Raw genomic sequence first — 20,745 nt, 5'->3', positions numbered from 1 at the left:
TGGAGATTTCCCCCCATAAGATAAAAAATTTCATGGTCGTTTAACTTCACTGTAAAGAAGGACCATATTGGTTCAGCGGATAGTGAAATCTTTCAGACAACAGAAACTTACTACTTGATTTAATAGAATAAATGCATTTTTTGTCACATTATCACCAGCATTTCTGATTGAAATATAATGTTATTCATCAATTTCTCCTAAATCTACTTTTAATCGACCCCCCCCCGGGCCCCCCCCCCCCCCTATTATAGATATTGTTTGCCACCCTGTATTTTTGTTTGTAAGTTTTATTTAACTAACAAAACTGCATTTAATTATTTTACAAATTTTAATCCTAGGACAAAATTTATACATTTTATAAAGTTTAGCTATTTTATACAAGACAAGAAACACATAAATTTAGAATCATTTTTCCAGTATGGCTTCTAAGCCGATCAATATCCGCTGGGTTAAAACCGGTCCTCAGCCGTACCCAAAAATCATGAATAGCAGTTTAATACTGACAATTTTCCACGAATATAAAATTGAAATCAAGCGATAGACAAAGTAAGTTATGAAATACCGATTCTTGAAAATAAAAAAAATCAGCCATTTTTCTTAAATATTACTCAATTCAATTTTTCTCTTAGGGACATAAATACAAAGTTAGTTGTAGAGTAGATGTAACTATAAGTTTCAATATTTATGATGTACTTAGGGATCTTAAAGGACAAGACAATTTATGATAAACTGATGTATACCTTCAATAAGAATAAACTAAATTAGCAGTTCTGTTAATTATAATGATAAAATTTACAGTTCAATAATAAATTCTTACATGACTAACATTTAACGTTTAAATGGACAGACTTTCTGGTAATGAATATAGAGTTGCTACGCTTCTTATATCGTACCTAATTGTTAAAGAAATCATCATGCAAAGTTTGCCATCGATAGCACAACATGTCTAAATAAACTAAACAAGCTAACCGTTCCATAACTATAGAAAAGCTTCGCTTTTAAGAAGAAAAAAAAAATATAATATTGAACTGCAAGTCATATCAAACGCCATGCTCAAGTCAAACTGTTGTAAATTAATTGCGTCTGAGAGAGATATTTAAAACTAAATAAACGACAACATAAAGTTATTTAATCACTGAGAAATAAAATAATATTGTGAGACATCAAGTATGTTCATGGAATTTATATCAGGGAGGGATGGGACACTGGCCTGTTTATTACACTAGTCCTCAATGTTTTATGATAACGTTTTCTTATTCGATGCCTTACAAACCTTAGAAAGGTACTTTTCATTGAATTTAGATTGGTTGGTTCATTTAGGAAAGTGTCCAAATGTTTCAACCACTCATTATAATCTACCGAATGGGTAATCTTGTGTATCATCATTGGTGATGAACATCAATTCATCGGCAATTGTTAACAGTGTATTATTGGTCGACTTTGAGCTGAAGAAAAATTGTCCGGGGATGAAGGGGACATTGAGCTGTTTATTACACTAGTCCCTACAGTTTTATTGTAACATTTTCTTATGCATTGGGACTTTATTGAATATTGATTGGTTGGTTAAAATTAAATTCAGTGTCCAAACGTGTCCAGAGGGGTTAATTTTGTGTATTGGGTATGTAATTAATTTATCAGCCATTGTCTATTCACTGAAAAATGCCATGAAATTTTTGTTGTAAAATCATAAAAAGTGTGAAATGTAGAGCATCTCAGAGTGTCTCGCCAGCACAAAATAAAATGTAGGACGAAAACATTCATAACACAAAAATATAAGAATGCTATTTTCTCGTATTCATTCGAATCCGGTGGATAAGAACCGGTTCTCATCCATACGAAAAAAATATGTCTAGCATCGTATTATATCCAGCTTTCTACGAATATAAAAAAGTACAATCAGAAAAATAAAACTAGTTTTTTTAGCCCATGCCTTCGGCACCTCGGGGCTAAAGAAACAGGTTTTAATCTTATAGTTGTACATTCTATATTTGCGGAAAGCTGTTTATAATACGATGCGAGAAATAACTATTATAGCATCGTATTATTCATAGCTAGCTTTCCGCATATTAAAAAGAAAAAAAAATATATGATGAAAACCAAGTTTGTAAGCCCCGAAGGGTAACACTGGTATTGAATTTATGGTTTCTATTTTAATATTCATGGAAAATTTTTTGTTATACGATTTTACACATAATTTTTCAGTATGGCTCACAACCGGTTCTAATCCATCGGATATTAATCGGTTTCGAATCGATACTGAAAATCTTATTTTTCATCTATTAAGACAAACAAATAAAATAAGGGAATCTAAGCTTAACAGAACAATCATTTATGCGTTAAAAACAACTTTATTGTTTGAGGTTTCACACTAAAATGTCTGTATCGCTTGAAACTAAAATAGAATCATGTCGGAATGAAAATACATTTTACAACTTTTGCTAGCGTCAAACGCTAGTCTGCCTAGCCGCGTGCGCTCGGTCCCCTAGCCACATAAGCTAATCTAATGAAAATAAAAAAAAGTTATCGCAATATGCAAGAATACATTTTGACCAATATGGTGAAATATGTACTTGCCTATGACAAAGCCCAATCTGTACCACTTTTGTTTCCTGTGACGTCATAAAATGAGAGGAGAAGTGGGAAATAAAACCCCTAATAAAGAGGTGGAGAATCCCTCATTTATATGATGTCACAGGAATCAAAAGTGGTACAATTGGGCTTCGTCCTTGCCCATCATTGGTCATTTGTATTGTATGATGTGATTTTTTGTATAGGCACTATAAACAGCTTTGCTTTAAATAACATATATCTTTTAGTATTTCTGTATTGATCCCGAAGATGTGTCTGTAAAAGAATGAAACGCATGCCTTCAAAATGTTTTTTAAATGTTTTGTACTGCTTTTAAAACTAGGCATTTTTTCATTTATTATTTTTAAAAAAATCACTTTCTTCATTTTTATTTTTTACCTTTATTAAAGTTATTGATAGCTGGATGTAGTTCTGTTGTCTATGGACATAATCATGCTTGCTTTCACTTTTAAAAAAAGGTTTTAATCTATTTTTGGGGTTGCTAGCTCCTTCCTCTGTTATTGCTTCTAAAAAAATCTTCCCCTCCCCTTGTGGAATTTCAAGAATACATTTTATGGTTTAGGGGTTGATCTCCACTCTCCTCCTCTTGTTATTGATAAAAGATTAGGTTAAAATATATCTTACTAGCTGCTACGCCTAAAGAGGGCTCTATGGGCACTTGATGAGGGGGAAGTTGTATAAAAAGTTTTGGCGGTAGAATTTTTATTTTAGTTAAAAATATATTTGGGGGGATGGGTTGTTTTTTAGGGGCGATTTCTCTTTGAAGGGTGGTGGTGCCCTCCCCCAAAATTGTTATAAACTTTTTAAGGACCTATGAGAAGCTACTTTGTAAACGAGAACCATGTAGCTTTAGCGGTTAGCGAGATCCTTTAGTACAGACATACAAACATCCTGTTACTTTATTAAGAGGATTGTTTTATTAGAAAGGAGGATAATCTAATATAATGAAACTAGTAGGAGAGGGGGATATATAAGATCTCATTACCATGGAAAATTGATTTGAAACATTAAAATTCTTGGCATTGTTCTACTTGTATACACCCCATCACTTCAGGGATATAAAGGGATAAGACAGTAGTCGATAAAATGATGATATACAAAATTATCCCTTCTGTAGATTAAAATTAGTAATAGGAACGTTTGTAAACTCAACTTAATGAACAAGCCAATCAAACTCATTAAACTCAAATGTCCCCAAAGTCAACGAATAAGAAAACGTTATTACTAAACTTTGGGACTAATGCATGACATGACTTACACTATGGGATAAAATACGACAAAATTGAAAAATATTAATAAAATTTAAAATCAGGATTATATTCTTTTAAGCTTTTTTCTTTTAGACTATAAAGATAATCCTTTATCCTACAAGGCACTTGCCCTGTGGGACTTTACTAACCTATATATTATTTTCTCAAAAAAAGTTCGCACAATGTCCATAAATTGATGTACATCGCCAATGATTATACACAAGATTACCCCTTCTGTAGATTATAATTAGTGGATAAAACGTTTGAATAACGATTTGAATGAGGCAACCAATTAAAATTCAGTAAATTCTCCAAATTTATTAAGCCAACGAATAAGAAAAACAAATTTTGGGGACTAGTGTAATTACCACTCCCTCCCTGATGAATATACTATTTGAATTGTTTAAAGAAGTATGTATAAAATGTGTAATGAGCATTAGTGTAGTATATTTTCTTAGGATAATTGTCAGGGGTACAGGGGATAGGAAAATGGAGGATAAATTGATGTACATCCCTAATTATGATACACAAAATACCACTTCTGTAGAGTACAATTAGTGGTTGAAACGTTGGAAACTCAACCTAATAAACCAACCAATCAAAATTCAATGAGAGTTGTTAAGCCAGCGTAAAAGAATATTATAACATAAAATCTACATTTATAGGCTAAAAGTCAGATTATAGTGAATGCCTTGGCCATTTAGCAGGTTTAACAACTTGCAAAAACGGGTATGTTATTATAAAATCAGGCTGTTGGATATACCGTTAGATTTTCGTGGCATTAAAATATTTCTTTCATATCAAATTTTCTTATGCTTATTGACGGTTAAGTTCGGTTAAGTAAAGGATTTAAAAGCCTTGGAAAATATGTCCCCACTGGGTTAGAGCGCTCGCCCTGTAGGATCAATATAGTAAGCTCTCCATTTTTTCCAATTAATGGAAATAAGTTAATGGCCTAGAAGCAAGAGAACCCTATATACGATTTATAAGTAAGTAATAATCTCTTATTTAAAAACTTTAAATTTGAAGAAATAATATTTCTTTAATGTCTTATCTCTATATTTGTGGATAATTGTTGGGGAATAAATATCCTAATTGTTCGACCTAAATATTTTTTCAGGTCCTCAGGGTAAAATCTAAATCTAGCTGAAAATTCTAATATTATTCTTATTACCTTTATTTTTAAAATTTTAATAACTTTTTGTTGAATTTTATAACCAAAATCTAATGATTATCATTGAAAAACGTATTGCATTAAATTCATTTCGATTACAAGCATTACTTAAAATTTGACATGAATTACATATTATCGAAATGTCGTTATTTAGATTACAATAAGATAATGTAAAAGGTGGGGACATATGGCTGTTTTATGTTTCATAATGTTTTTTGATAACTCGTTTGCTAACTAACTTTGTGAACTTAAATTTAATTTTCATTGATTGGATCATTAAGTTGAGTGTCCAAACTAATTGTAATCCAAAGTAGGGATAATTTCGAGTTTCAACCTTTGATATGTACATTAATTTATAAATTTTGAGATCATTGTCTTATCCCTTTAGATCCTTGATTTTAATAATGATTATATTTTAAGGGCCATGGGTTTCCGTCCCACCGCAGAGGAGCTGGAGGAGTTGATTGAGGAAATTGATGAGGATGGTTCCGGTGCCATCGAGTTCCCAGAATTTGCTCAGGAATACAATTATTCATAATCTACTGGACTAGTCGAGAACCACAGTTCACGCAGGACATACTAACTTGGTGTTACATTAACGAGAAGCTTTTCTCCTAGACTCAAATAACAGTGGGTCAAAAAAAGATACACGTGTTGTGGTGATAGGTTCGTATCTCGGCTTTTCATTTTTGGAATATTAATTCCTCGGACAAAATGGATTATTAATAATAATATTATTAAGTTTTAAGGTTTCATTTACAACTCATCTTTATATAAGTTAAATGGAATTTGATTACTAAATTCCAAAATTTAAAAACCACATTATTTAACAAAAATATAGCATTTTTATTTCAAACATATCTTTTCGCATCTTTTTGTTTGAAACTCAAGATTTCAATAACTGCTTAACTGATTGAGTTCTCCATTTAAGGAAAGCTTCACAAATGTGTTAATATATTTTTAGACTTTTTTATTTATAGATTTAAGCCTTTAGGTGGTTTTAGACTATTTTCTGTAACCTTCTTACCATTTTTAATGAAGAGTCCTAAGCAAGTCTAGAAGCTAGTTGTGAAGAATGTTAAAAATAAACTAACAAAAAATCTGCACTATCTTAAGGAAGGGGAAATGTCCTATGAACGGATAGCCATAAAAATCCGTTCTAAATTCTTAGCATAGCCGTCTTTATATGTATACATTCAGATTTCCTATTTGTTAGATAAGAAATTAAATTTATACTTTTCTTATTTAATTTTGCATTAAATAATTTGATAAACAAGGATGACAACATCCATAAAAGCGAAGCACTGAAACGTTAGGACAAACGGACATTAACACTTGTATAGTGTCTAAACTGAATTATCAGAATATAAAAGTATAAGAGTAAGAAAATTTGTTGAAAAACTTCTTGATACAGGATAATGTTTATTGAGTTTATGGACATACTTACATTTTTAGGATTTGATTATAGAGTTGCTTCGCTTAAAATATTGTTCTTTGTTGTCCCAGGAATCAATATACCAAAAATCAGATCAAACGGATAATTAGATAAAATAAAAATTAGCTGTTAAAAAATTTAAAAAATCAACATGTTTAAAATGGACGTACGGACATTCTGGTATGATTATAGAGTTGCTACGCTTTCTAAATCGTACCTAACTACTACAGGAATCATCATGCAAAGTTTGAAATCGATAGGACAATTTTAACATGCCTAAATTAACGAATAAAAGCTATCTATCTCGGACGGACGGACGGACGGACGTACGGACGGACGGACGGACGGACCGACCCTAATTATAGAAAAGCTTCGCTTTTAAAAATGTTCAGGTAATATTTATATACATTAAAAAATAGCTATTAAAAATAGCCTAAAACCAAACTTAGATTTTAAAATTAAATAGCTAAAAACCATTCAGGGAACTATATGAATTAGAGAACTCAATCTGTTCAGTATTTATCAAAATCTTAAGCTACAAGCAAAAAAAACCTAACTACTCTATATAATAGGATTGAAAAAATAACTCTATTTAAGACAAATTCCATTTTTTCTGACATAACACAGGCGTTTGACTGTATAGTTCCATTAGAGCTGTTTCCTAATCATGCATGTGAAAATATAGTTTTTTTTTGCAACACAGGTTTCTAAAACTAAAAATTAGATTATTTTAACTTTTAAATTTAGATATAAATTTAACATATAAAAAGATTAACCTAATCCCTAGCAAAAAAGTTTTGTTTTGATTCCCCTTCCTAAGGCAGTGTTTATATTTTTCTTATTTAAATATTTGTTTTGAAATTGTTTTTGTTACAGATCTTTCATGTCAAATCTCTAAATAAAATTTAGAATTTTATACAGTTGTAAAATTATACTGAAAATTTATAGAATTTCAAAAACATTATTCTATTACATAAAGCCATTAAAATATAAAGGTAACGGTTTGGTTTTAGGCTATTTTATGCCCTCCCATACCCTTTTGAATACAAAGACCCTTGATTTTATATAACAAACAAATAATAAATAAAGCTAAACGCGCAGTTGTATAACAAGAACAATAAAGATTTTTATTTGAAAAATAATATTTTTATAAATATACAACTGAACTAAAAATTATATTTTCTTTCGATTACTAATCTAAATCAGTGTATTCATAATGAAAATAAAACATTAAAACTTTATGTAATTAAGAATCAATGATTAAACTCAAAACTTATAGCAGGTATCATCTATAATTCACTGTAAAAATATCATTGAATGTCTCATTGAATTTGAACAATTTGAAGAAAACTTTAGTATATTTTCTTAGCAGTTCTCAATGGTTCGTCTAATAACCCAAGGATCTAAAGGGATAAGACAATGGCCGATAGTTTATGTACTTCCCCAATGATGTTACACAAAATTACCCCTTCTGTAAATTAAAACTAGTGTTTTAATGTTTAACACTCAACCGAGTAAGAAGACGTTATAATAAAACTTTGGGGACTAGCACAATAAACAGCCCAATGTCCCATTTCTCTCTCTGGACAAAACACAGGTCTAGAGCACCTGCGCAACAAAAAAGTAAAGATGTTTTTCAATGTGTAGTATATTTAAAAACAAACAAGGTATCAATTGTTGTGCTGTAAAAGAGACAAGACACAGGGAGGGAGGGGACATTGGGATGTTTATTACACTAGTCCCCAAAGTTTTGAAATAAAGTTTTCTTATTCGTTGTTGTAGGAGAGTTTTAGTGAATTTTGATGAGTTGGTTCATAAAGTTGAGTTTAAAAATGTTTTAGCCACTAATTGCAATCTACACAAGGGATAATTTTGTGTATCATCATTGAGGATATACGTCAATTTATCGGCCATTGTCTTATCCCTTTATATCCCTGAACAAGACAAGATATGGCAATTGATGGGAAAGTTAATTTTACAGGGTCAGGGATCTAAAGGGATAAAACAATGGCCAATAAATTGAAGTACATCCCCAATGATGGTACACAAAATCATTCAATCTGAAGATTAAAATTAGTGGTTGAAACGTTTCAACACTTAATGAGCAAACCAATCAAAATTCATTAAGCCTAAGAATAAGGAAACGTCATTATAAAACTTTAGGAACAAGTGTAATAAACAGCCCATTGTCACCTCTCTCTCTCTAGAACAGGGTTCTTTCAGGAATGGATATATAATGTGTGAATATTGTGAGATATTATTGCATACCCTTATAAAATGTTTCTCCTAGTTGGCTAATATAACGGTACCCGTCCCCCTTCTGACTAAAGAGTAATGTATTGAGCAATATCTGGTGCCTATATTAGCAACCTAAATTGACGACAAAATTCTCCTGTCATAATATCCACATATTTTATATCCATTCTCTCGTTATCAGTATCTTTTCAATTCTTTTCTCGTATTCATTCGAATCAAGTGGATAGGAATCGGTTCTCATCCAAACGGAAAAACTATGTCTAGCATCGTATTATATCCAGCTTTCTACGAATATAAAAATGTACAATTATAAGATAAAAACCAGTTTTTTTAGCCCGTGCCTTCGGCATCTCGGGAATAAAAAAACTGGTTTTAATCTTATAATTGTACATTCTATATCCGCGGAAAGCTGTTTATAATACGATGCAAGAAAAAAACTGTTTTAAATAGTGTAAAAAAAGATATTTCTATGTTTCTTTTGCTTGATATCCATGAAAAAAAGTTCTACGTCGTTTGTAGTTCATTGAAAATATATAGGCTAGAGGTAAAACTGTTAAAAACTTTAAAAAATATGTTTTATATTTCTTTAAAAGCGTACATTTTTCCTATCAAGATTTAAAACAACTTGGTTGACTACTTCCAAGTAAAGCTAAGGCTGGTAAATACCAATTCCCCATTGCACCCTCTATACCCCATCTCCTCCCTCCTATTGGATGATCGAACTGACCAATAAACGAGTTCCATATTAGCTAGCTAAGTTTTTCTCCTGTCATAATATCCACGTATATTCTACATCCATTAATTGATTATTTGGTGTATCATCAGCATTATCATTATTCCATTTTAAAAGACGACTAAAAATGAGAAATGTGACAGGGACCTAAAGGGAAAAGACATTGGCCGATAAATTGATGTACATCTTCAAAAATTACCAAAATTACCGCTTCTAATGATCACCATTAGTGGTTGAAACGATTGGACTCTCGAGAAACCAACCAATCAAATAAAAAAAGTCCCCAAAGTTGCCAACAAATAAAAAAACGTTATTATATAACTTTGGGGACTAGTGTAATAACAGCCCAATGTCCCCTCCCTACCTGTAATTGTGTACTCTTACAGAATTAGGGCTTGTAAAGGTATGAAAAAACAAATTTATTTAAAAACTGTCAGATCTTGATAGTCAGAGTTCTTATAATGAAGTAAATAAGTACTATAAAAAAAGCTCTAAAATTAAAAGAGGGGGGGGGGGGGAGGGGCAACCGAACAATAAATTTTGTAGAGTGTCAAAACTTAAAAAGCAGAACATTAATTTCTAGGTCGGAACAAAATTGTATATAAATTCTATTTAGTTACATTACTATGTGAGTTAGGGGACAATAAGCTGATTACTCTAGTTCCTAAAGTTTTATAATAACGTTTTCTTATTCGTTAGCTTAACAACTTTAAGGACATTTACTGAATTATGATTGGTTGGTTAATTATGTTGAGTGTCCAAACTAATTATAATCTACATAGGGGGTGATTTCGTGATTCATCATTGGGCATTTACATCAATTTATCCACCATTGTCTTATCCCTATAGATCCCTGGGATAACTTTTAGTAGTTTTATATTCTGACCCGTATGTGACAGGCGTGTCTGTTCAATTGAGCATGAATTAGGCAAAAATGCGCGAGAGAACAGAATCAGAGCTCTGGAGCATTATTCTTTCTTTTCACTTTTTTTGCGCCTGATTTTCATTCATTTTATACTTTAAAATTAACCTCTCATTTTACCTTTTTCCTCCATTTGCTTTTTCTTTGTTTGTTGTTCTTAAAAAAACTATGAATGTATATTGTACATTTTATAATTTTAAATCAATTGAATTGGAATAGAAGACCAAATTATCTTGAATAGCCAATACTCACCAATGAAGAGTTAATTCACAATATACATATTTGCTGAAGAAAAAAACTTATTTTACACTTGTTTTCTTCAGCTAGACAATTATAAGTTGTCAATTTCAGATTATATTTAATTTTTCTAATGTCTTTTAAAGCTGCTGTTATTGCATTTAGGTCTAGCCGTTTGGTCGCTTTAAAACTAAATTTGGCATATTCAAAATCTGTATCACTTTGTCACTAAATCTATATAAAAGATGTCGTATGAAAATATCCTAAATCCAGTATAAGACTTTTATTCATGAATTGAATGATCTAAATCCATTCCAGGATTTATTTTTATTTCTCAATTATTTTAGTGGTTTGAGAGATCTTAAAACTTTAGACACAAACAAACAAACAACTTACTACTTATATAAATAGAGTATGCATAAAGCTTTTCCAGTATGGCTTCAAAACCGATTAATATCCGCTGGATTAGAAACAGTTCTCAGCCATACTGAAAAATTAAGTATAGCATCGTATTATAAACAATTTTCCATGAATATTATAATAAAATTCATAAAATTAATACCTTAATTTATAGCCCAGTCCTTCGGTCTTACTAGGCTTATAAAACTGGTTTTAATCTTATAATTTTTTATTTTAATATCCGCGGGAAGCTGTCTATGTTATGATGCAATAAATAACTATTATCAACCTGAAATATCCAATTTAGATGTTTTAAAATCCTTAAAATAAGTAAATTTTTTACGCACAAGGGTAGAAACAAAGAACATATATAAAACAAAAAGTCAAATTTTAAACAAAATGAACCTATATATAGCTCTAAATATGTCATATTCTTTTCAATCATAACAAGGATAACAACCTCCATAAGCAAATCATGATTTAAAGTGATAAGACAATAACGAACATCCCCAATGATGATACACAAAATTCCCCCTGCCGCAGATTAAAATTAGAGGTGGAAATGTTTTGACACCCAACTTAATGAACCAACCAATCAAAATTCATTAAGAGTCCCCAAGTTGTTAGGCCAATGAATAAGAAAACGTTATTTTAAGACTTTTGGGAAAGAGTGTAATAAATAGCCTAATGCCCCACCGCCCCCCCCCCCTCCCTGCTTTGCTAGTAACCATGTGTCTCCTACTGACGGTGAAATATTTGCTAAATACTCATTTAAAAAGGAAATTGAAAATTTTATCAAACAAAACCCACATTTTCTTAACAATTTTATAGTAAACTTACAGACAGGCCAATTTATTGAAAATCCGAACTTCTTAAAATTCTAAAATTCTGAGAAATATGAGTAATATTCATTTTGTGTTGAAAACAAAACTTCATTCAGTTTATGACGCAAAAAAATATCCAAATAAAGGAAATGTAACTGAAGGATTTTTGGCTGTATTCCTTATAATTAAGTAACAGGATGTCCGTCTGTCTATACCAAAGGATCTCACTAACCGCTGAACTTCTAAGCCTCTCATAAGTACTAGGAAGGTTTAGAACTATTTTGAGGGTGGGTACCACCACCCTCCCAAGATAAATCGCAGATCTTAACATAAACAAACTATTTATAAAATTACATATTTAAAATAAAAGATAAAAAATATTTTAATTGCCACTAGAGGCCTGTAGGGGCATAACCTCTAGTCAAGTTGAAGTAATTCACCATCTGGCGTGCTAAGAGGACCTATATTTTGTCACATTAATTTTATGAATAATGGCTTTATAGTTGTGTGCCAAATTCTTGGTTGATTATTTATTATTAGCAGCGACACCCCTAGAGGCCTCTAGGGGCACTTGAGGAGGGTGAAACTTAATTAGATGACCCAACTTTTTATTTTATATTTAAAAAGAAAAATATAAAAATATTTTTTGGGGGGGTTAATTTTTTTATGGGGGGTTTTGGTAACCTCCCCCAAAATAGTTATAAACCTTCTGGGGACCTATGAGAAGCTATCCTGTTAAGGAGAACCCGATTCGTTCAGAGATTAGCAAGATCCTTCAGTACAAACATACAAACTATCAAATACACAAACAGACAAACATCATTTTAATTTATTATAAGGATTATAATTGACCTTTTCAATGTCATCGTTTTTATTTTATGCAAAAATGCCGCGAAATTGTTTTATATCAAGAACTTGATTGATTGATTTAAAATCTCACCTCTAAAAATACAAACTAACAGGCATATGTTATGAACTTCTGAAGATGAACAAATGTATATTATGAATACTGATTGTATAGTTGTGTGCCAAATTCTTGGTTGAAGACCCCGACCCAGAGACTATGAGAGCAGAACTCAAGCAGGCATTCAGATTGTTCGACAAAGAGTGCACGGTAATGTTTCTTTACAGTATAGCATCGCATTACAATTAATTTTCCAAAAAAAATAAAAAATAAAAATCATAAAGCCAGTTTTTTAGCCAGGGCCTTTGACCCCATTTGGCTAACAATACTGGTTTTTATCTGATAATTTTTCATTTTAAAATCAGTAGAAGGCTATAAAATATGATGCGATAAATAACTATTACTCCCATTTTTAAACCAGTTCAAATATAGCTGGATGTTTTTTTTATGGACAAATGTATAAAATTCTGACAATAATTGCTTTATCGATTAACCCCCACCCCGTAATTTTAAAATACATTTAAAATAAGAGGGATGTTTTTTTTTCCTACACCTAACACCTGCAGGCCTCTACCTGCGGTGCCCTATCCTTGTAGGGCTAACCAGTACCCAATAAAACTTAATCAAACCCTATAATAATAAACAAACTAACAAAATACTACCCCTTATTTTCAATTTAGTTTGCAAACAAAGTAGGGGAGGGATTTATTTGTGTTCAAGAAGGTTCTTTGTATGATGGTCTTTATTAATTTATCTGTTTATGTTTAGGGTTTCACTACAATATAAATATTCTGTGGTTTACTTGCTGAAGTTGTTCCTATTAGTTGATTTAGATAATAGGCTTTTAAATTATCTATATTGTTTATGTTTAGGGTTTCATTACTATGGAGGTATTCCGTGGTTTACTTGATAAAGTTGATCCTATTGGTTGAATTAGTCAGTGTGTCTCTAATTTATCTCTATTGTTTATGTCTAGGGTTTCATTACTATGGAGGTATTACTTGGTTTACTTGCTGATATTGATTCCAATGGTTGAATTAGACATTGTGTATCTAAATTATCTCTATTGTTAATGTCTAGGGTTTCATTATTATGGAGGTATTCCGTGGTTTACTTGCTGATGTTGATCATATTGGTTGATTTACTCTAAATAATCTCTATTGTTTATGTCTAGGGTTTCATCACTATGGAGGTATTCCGTGGTTTACTTGCTGATGTTGATCCCAAGCTTACTGAAGAAGATTTAGACCAAATTATAGGTCAGTAATAAATTAAAAACAAATTTTGACGAGTTTATCACTTACGTGCAAGTTGCATTTTTCATCCACTCTTACATGTTTTACCATGGCAAATAGCACAAATATAATACTTATATTTCCAAAGACTAGAGCCCAGAGAGGTTCGAGCAGTCTGTGTGGTATATATCTACCATTAACACAAGCCGCGTTATTCATGTTTTATAAACGGATACATTTTTTTGTTTTTACACATCCTTTAATTTAGCTGAGATTGATGAGGATGGCAGTGGAACCATGGACTTTGAAGAATTCTGTGAACTCATGATGGCCTCTCCAGAAGAGGACTAGGCACACTATTATATACTGAGAGGTATTGCTTAGGGTTGGGTCAGATACATTATTGGCTGGGTCCTAGATATCCAGCTAATTTTTAATTCTGGATTTCCAATAATCTGCTGGATATCTGGTTTTTATCAAGATGGCCTTTCCTGAAGAGGACTATTCACACTATTATATACTGAGAGGTAAACCCGCGACCACTGTTCATGAAAATGTAGCACATCCTCTCATTGTTGGGAAGGTGATAAGTTCGAATCACAATTTAACCAACTGCCATAACTAAAGGTGTTAAAAATGCTGCTATGTTTATCTAAAATTTAAATATTAGTGTTTAATTAAGTTACTAAAAAACATTTCTAAATGTTTTAGCTTATTGTTTGGTCAAAATAAAAAATTAAACAAAAAGCAAAATTATTATTTTTTTTTATTTTCAGTTATCAAAAGAGTTGCAGTTGATCCGAGTTCCTTGTTTTTCCTTTATTTTCTATCTTTTATAAATGTAATTATATGTCATATGTCAAACTATTATAATTACTATGCCATAAACAGACATGTGTAACATTAGGTACTTTAAAGTGATCATGAAGCAATTTTTAAAAAAAATAATAATTTTTTATAATTGCTTCTTGATCACTTTAATCATCAAATTGCCAAAGTATCTGCATGATACTTTTAAACAAAAATAAGTCCAAACAAATTCTACTTCATAAAATATTGAATTTTTTTTCTCCAAAATATGGACTTTTTACTTTTAACTAAAAGAGTAATTTTTTCGCATAATTTCATAAAGTTGGGTGTTACTGTTGAGTTATAGTCAAATGCTCTTATTAAGTCAAATTGTTCTTAATTATGGACTATTTCATATATTATATACATTTGGTTATTATTAAGAACATTTTGACTTAATAAGAGCATTTGACTAAATAGTAACATTCAACTTTATGACAAATGCGCGAAAAAATGTCCCTCATTATCAAAAGTACACAGGTCTGCTATAAAAAACTACACATTAAACATGCATACACACACACACACAAACAGTTTGTAATTATTACTACAATGCAATAATAATTTAATGGTGTTCAGTGTTTTCTAATTTGTAATTGTAATTATGTTTTCATAAAATAAGTCAATAAAATCTCTTTCATGCTGATATTCTTTTTATTAATATAGTGTAATTAATTTTCACAAAAGAACAATATAGTTATTTTTTATGACTTTATAATATAGTAGCAACTACGCCCCTAGAGGCCTCTGTGGGCATGCAACAGTTTTTTTTCGCATCGTATTATAAATGGCTTTCTGCGGATATGAAAATGAGAAATCATGCTACATGGGCTAAAAAAACTGGTTTTAATTTTATAATTTTTATTTAATATCCATTGAAAACTGTCTGTAATTCGATGTTATACATGATTTTTCAGTATGGCTGAGAACCGTGTCTAATGCAGCGGATAATAATTGGTTTCGAAGCCATTCTGGCAAATATTTTTGGCGATTTTCCTTAGGAGGGTGATGGTACCCTCTACCAAAGTAGCCCTAAACTTTTCCTGGACCTAAAATATACTTCCTTGTAAAGGAGAACCATATCAGTTCAGTGGTTAGCAAGTTCCTTTTCTACAGACAAAAAATAACGTAATACTTTATATAATAGGATAATTCTTAATAGCTTTATATATTTTGGGATTCTAAAATTATACTTAAATGTTATAGCAAAAGAGAATTCATAATTAATCTCCTCCCCTATTATATTTTCTTCTTTGTTTTAATTCTTTTTGTTCTCTAATTGAAAATTCATCTGGTTCTGGATCTAAAAGCATAAATATTATTTATTAATGGCTGTTTCAACAAGGGGAATATAAATCATTAATTTTTGGTAAGACTAGCGAATACGTTTCTAGAGTCCTCTATGTGTACTTGAAGTGGAGCATCCCAATTTTATTTTTTCAAAGGGGGTAATAATTTCTCTAAATGTTAAAATAGTTATAAACCTTTTCTTCTACAATGTAAAGCTACAATGTAAAGCAGAACCAAGATCCCTCAGTACAGAAACCCATAGTTACTTTATTATAAGGCTAATATTTTGTCTTTTCAGAAATAGAGTATGATAGAGAAAAAACAAGGATGAGAACATTCATAAGTAGCGAAGCAATAAAAATTAATAGAAGGACAAACATACTTAATGAATTATACAGACTATGTTATTGTTCAGTTGGTAAATGTGCTATAATTCTTTGAAATCAAGAAACATTTCTGATATATATAAACAAGGTTTTTAATGTTTTTTTATGTTATATGACTGACGGTAAATTATACATTTGATGCTCATAGATACAGGGAATCTTCACTAAAAATTCCATCCGTCTTTCATCCACAGCAGCTGAGAAATCGTTTTTCCAGATTGACTGATGGACAATAGTTTATTACAAAGTAGCCACTAAAAAATCAAAATAAATTTAATAAATCAAATTATCAAAATATGTTGATTTTAAAGAAAGACTTATACTTGCCTTTATAGTCTGTCTCATGACTTGACACAAATCCACATCTTAAAAAGTATACAGAAAAGTTCTAAATTATTTTTAAGTTAACAAGGATGACAACATTCATAAAAACGAAGCTCTAAAAAGAAAGGACAAGCAAACATTATCACTTGTAGAGTAACAGACACGAATAATAGAGATTATAAAGAGCCTTCGCTTATAACATTGCACCATGTAAATAGGAATCAGTATTCCAAAAATCAGATGAATATGATAATCCTAACATTACAAAAATCCTTGTCAAAAGGTAAAAAAAAGAATGTTTTAAATGGACGTAAAAACTTTCTGGTAATGATTAGAGTTGCTATGCTTCCAAAGAAAGTATTTAAATGTTATAGAAATCATCATGCAAATTTTGAAATCAATAGGACAATTCCAACTTTTTAATTAAAAAATCTACCTTTACGGACAGACTGACCAACCCTAATTATGAAAAAGCTTCGCTTTAAAAAATCTAATTTACCTCCAAAGAAGAATAGCTAAAGATCCATAGTAAAAATAGATCATACCTCCTTTCTACAATCAAACAACATTAAACTTTTCAATTTATTATATTCATGTTTGTAGAGAATATAATCATAAATTGCTCCCCCTTCAATCTATCTCATAGGGGCTTTGTATTCAATAAATTAATTAAGGAGCAGAAAACAAACCAAACAAAAGGCCTGAAGTAATTAAAATAGCGTACAACCATACTTGAATCTATGTAAACTTCCCTAAAAATGAGACTTTTAGTTTAATAATTATTGAAATCTTAATCTTCTTAAAACAAATCTTACTACTATACTATCTGCTTCTGGTGGTGGTACCTTCCTAAAAATAGTTATAAACCTTTCGAGGACCTATGAGAAGCTACCCTGTCAAGAAGAATCATATGAGCCCAGCGGTTAGCGAGATACTTTAGTACAAACAAACAGCGAACATCCTGTTACCTTACTATACGAATAATTATAAAGAATTACCTCAAATGTGATACTACTAGTGAATTGTTCTCCCATGACAACATGCCACATACTACCATATCTTTTGTCTAGTTCTATCTGTAATAAATAGATACTACTAGTAAATTGTTCTCCCATGACAACATGACACATACTACCATATCTTTTGTCTAGTTCTATCTATAATAAATAGATACTACTAGTGAATTGTTCTCCCATTACAACATGCCACATACTACCATATCTTTTGTCTAGTTCTATCTATAATAAATAGATACTACTAGTGAATTGTTCTCCCATTACAACATGCCACATACTACCATATCTTTTGTCTAGTTCTATCTATAATAAATAGATACTACTAGTGAATTGTTCCCCCATGACAACATGCCACATACTACCATATCTTTTGTCTAGTTCTATCTATAATAAATAGATACTACTAGTGAATTGTTCCCCCATGACAACATGCCACATACTACCATATCTTTTGTCTAGTTCTATCTATAATAAATAGATACTACTAGTGAATTGTTCCCCCATGACAACATGCCACATACTACCATATCTTTTGTCTAGTTCTATCTATAATAAATAGATACTACTAGTGAATTGTTCTCCCATTACAACATGCCACATACTACCATATCTTTTGTCTAGTTCTATCTATAATAAATAGATACTACTAGTGAATTGTTCTCCCATTACAACATGCCACATACTACCATATCTTTTGTCTAGTTCTATCTATAATAAATAGATACTACTAGTTAATTGTTCTCCCATGATAACATGCCATATACTACCATATCTTTTGTCTAGTTCTATCTACAATAAATAGATACTACTAGTGAATTGTTCCCCCATGACAACATGACACATACTATCATATATTTTATCTAGTTCTATCTATATTAAATAGATACTACTAGTGAATTGTTCTCCCAAGACAACATGCCATATACTACCATATCTTTTGTCTGGTTCTATCTATAATAAATAGATACTACTAGTGAATTGTTCCCCCATGACAACATGATACATACTACCATATCTTTTGTCTAGTTCTATCTATAATAAATAGATACTACTAGTGAATTGTTCTCCCAAGACAACATGACACATACTACCATATCTTTTGTCTAGTTCTATCTATAATAAATAGATACTACTAGTGAATTGTTCTCCCAAGACAACATGACACATACTACCATATCTTTTGTCTAGTTCTATCTATAATAATTAGATACTACTAGTGAATTGTTCTCCCAAGACAACATGCCATATACTACCATATCTTTTGTCTAGTTCTATCTATAATAAATAGATACTACTAGTGAATTGTTCTCCCATGACAACATGACACATACTATCATATCTTTTGTCTGGTTCTATCTATAATAAATAGATACTACTAGTGAATTGTTCCCCCATGACAACATGACACATACTACCATATCTTTTGTCTAGTTCTATCTATAATAAATAGATACTACTAGTGAATTGTTCCCCCATGACAACATGACACATACTATCATATATTTTATCTAGTTCTATCTATAATAAATAGATACTACTAGTGAATTGTTCCCCCATGACAATATGACACATACTACCATATCTTTTGTCTAGTTCTATCTATAATAAATAGATACTACTAGTGAATTGTTCTCCCATGACAACATGACACATACTACCATATCTTTTGTCTAGTTCTATCTATAATAAATAGATACTACTAGTGAATTGTTCTCCCATGACAACATGACACATACTACCATATCTTTTGTCTAGTTCTATCTATAATAAAAAGATACTACTAGTGAATTGTTCCCCCATGACAACATGCCAAATACTACCATATCTTTTGTCTAGTTCTATCTATAATAAATAGATAAAAAAACAGGGTAATTTTTTCATATTTTCTCTTAAGATGTGTGTTAATGTTTTGTCAAATGCGCTTATTAAGTCAAACTGTTTATAATTTTGACCAAATGTATATTTATGAAATGTTCATAATTAAGAACAGAAAATACCTAAAAAAAGGTTCTCTTCATATCTTTCTCCAAATAGCTTAGAACCTGTACATAGTGGTATTGGTTCAGAGTTCCTAATGGACCTATACACCACATGGACCTAAAGGGATAAGACAATGGCCGATAAATTAAAGTAAATACCCAATGATGATGCACAAAATTACCCCTTCTGTAAATTAAAATTAGTAATGGAAGCGTTTGGACACTCACCTTAATAAACCAACCAATCTGAAAACTATTAGAGCCAACAATTAAGAATGTGTTATTATAAAAATTTGGGAATTATTGTAATTAAAAGCCCAATGTCCCCTCCTTCCCTGTGTACACCCAGCTACTCAAATTAATAGGATGATGTACCTTTAAAGCATATGTAACTTGTGTTACTCTCCAAGCCAATCTTTCCAGAATTAATCCAACCAACTCAAGTATATCATCCTGAAGTAGAAATATTGGTTTACATCATTAGTTCTAAAATGTGCTTGAAAGGTTAGTAATATCATTCAAGTTTCACAAATGAATTTCATATCCCATTTTATTATTTTCCGTAATCTATAGGCTACAATTTGTTCTTATTATCTTACTTCTTTTCCCTATTCAGATTCTTGAAGAAGCTTATAGTGCATAATAAAAATGACATCATACAATACAAATGACCAATGTTAGGCCAGTATTCATTTAACCATTGGTCAATTACAATGTATTATTGGTTATTTTTATTGATTGACGTCATTTTATCTAGCAAAATAAGCTGATTCTTTATTTTTATAACTTTCAGAGTCTTTAAAAAAGTTTCTTTACCTTCATTGGTTTAGACAGAGAAGATCTGACAATGAAGTGATATGTACATCTTTTATTTCTCATTCCAGGGTGATTTACCTGAAATAATGAATAAATAATACTTCAGAAGATAAAGCAATACAATCTT

At 30.9% G+C, this 20,745-nt stretch overlaps 1 protein-coding gene and 1 long non-coding RNA gene across 4 annotated transcripts in view; one reads left to right on the top strand and one right to left on the bottom strand.

Annotated features, from left to right (window-relative positions):
• Positions 1-15,453, top strand: part of LOC145331363 (troponin C-like) — a 33,126-nt gene extending 17,673 nt beyond the window's left edge. The window contains exons 4-9 of one of the 3 annotated variants that reach the window (XM_080175985.1): positions 5,434-5,533; positions 12,841-12,933; positions 13,700-13,717; positions 13,916-13,982; positions 14,227-14,331; positions 14,735-15,453. In XM_080175985.1, the coding sequence (XP_080032111.1) occupies positions 5,434-5,533; positions 12,841-12,933; positions 13,700-13,717; positions 13,916-13,982; positions 14,227-14,309 (361 nt within the window). In that variant the 3' untranslated portion in view covers positions 14,310-14,331; positions 14,735-15,453. Of the gene's footprint in view, positions 1-5,433; positions 5,534-12,840; positions 12,934-13,595; positions 13,614-13,699; positions 13,718-13,897; positions 13,983-14,226; positions 14,332-14,734 lie in introns of all 3 variants that reach the window. The other 2 variants (XM_080175984.1, XM_080175983.1) reach the window with 2 other exon arrangements.
• Positions 15,454-16,810: 1,357 nt separating this feature from the next.
• On the bottom strand, positions 16,811-20,257 carry LOC145331785 (uncharacterized). The gene is made up of 4 exons (XR_013883900.1): positions 20,178-20,257; positions 17,806-17,883; positions 17,307-17,359; positions 16,811-16,848 (listed from the first exon to the last, which is right to left on the bottom strand). It is a non-coding gene; the product is annotated as an uncharacterized LOC145331785 (long non-coding RNA).
• Positions 20,258-20,745: the final 488 nt, after the last annotated feature.

This window comes from Acartia tonsa, chromosome 11 (genome assembly GCF_053477335.1).
Source record: "Acartia tonsa isolate MP-2025a chromosome 11, ASM5347733v1, whole genome shotgun sequence".
NCBI lineage: Eukaryota > Metazoa > Arthropoda > Copepoda > Calanoida > Acartiidae > Acartia > Acartia tonsa.
Note: the sequence above shows the minus strand (reverse complement) of the source record. Positions and strands in the feature narration are given on the sequence as shown.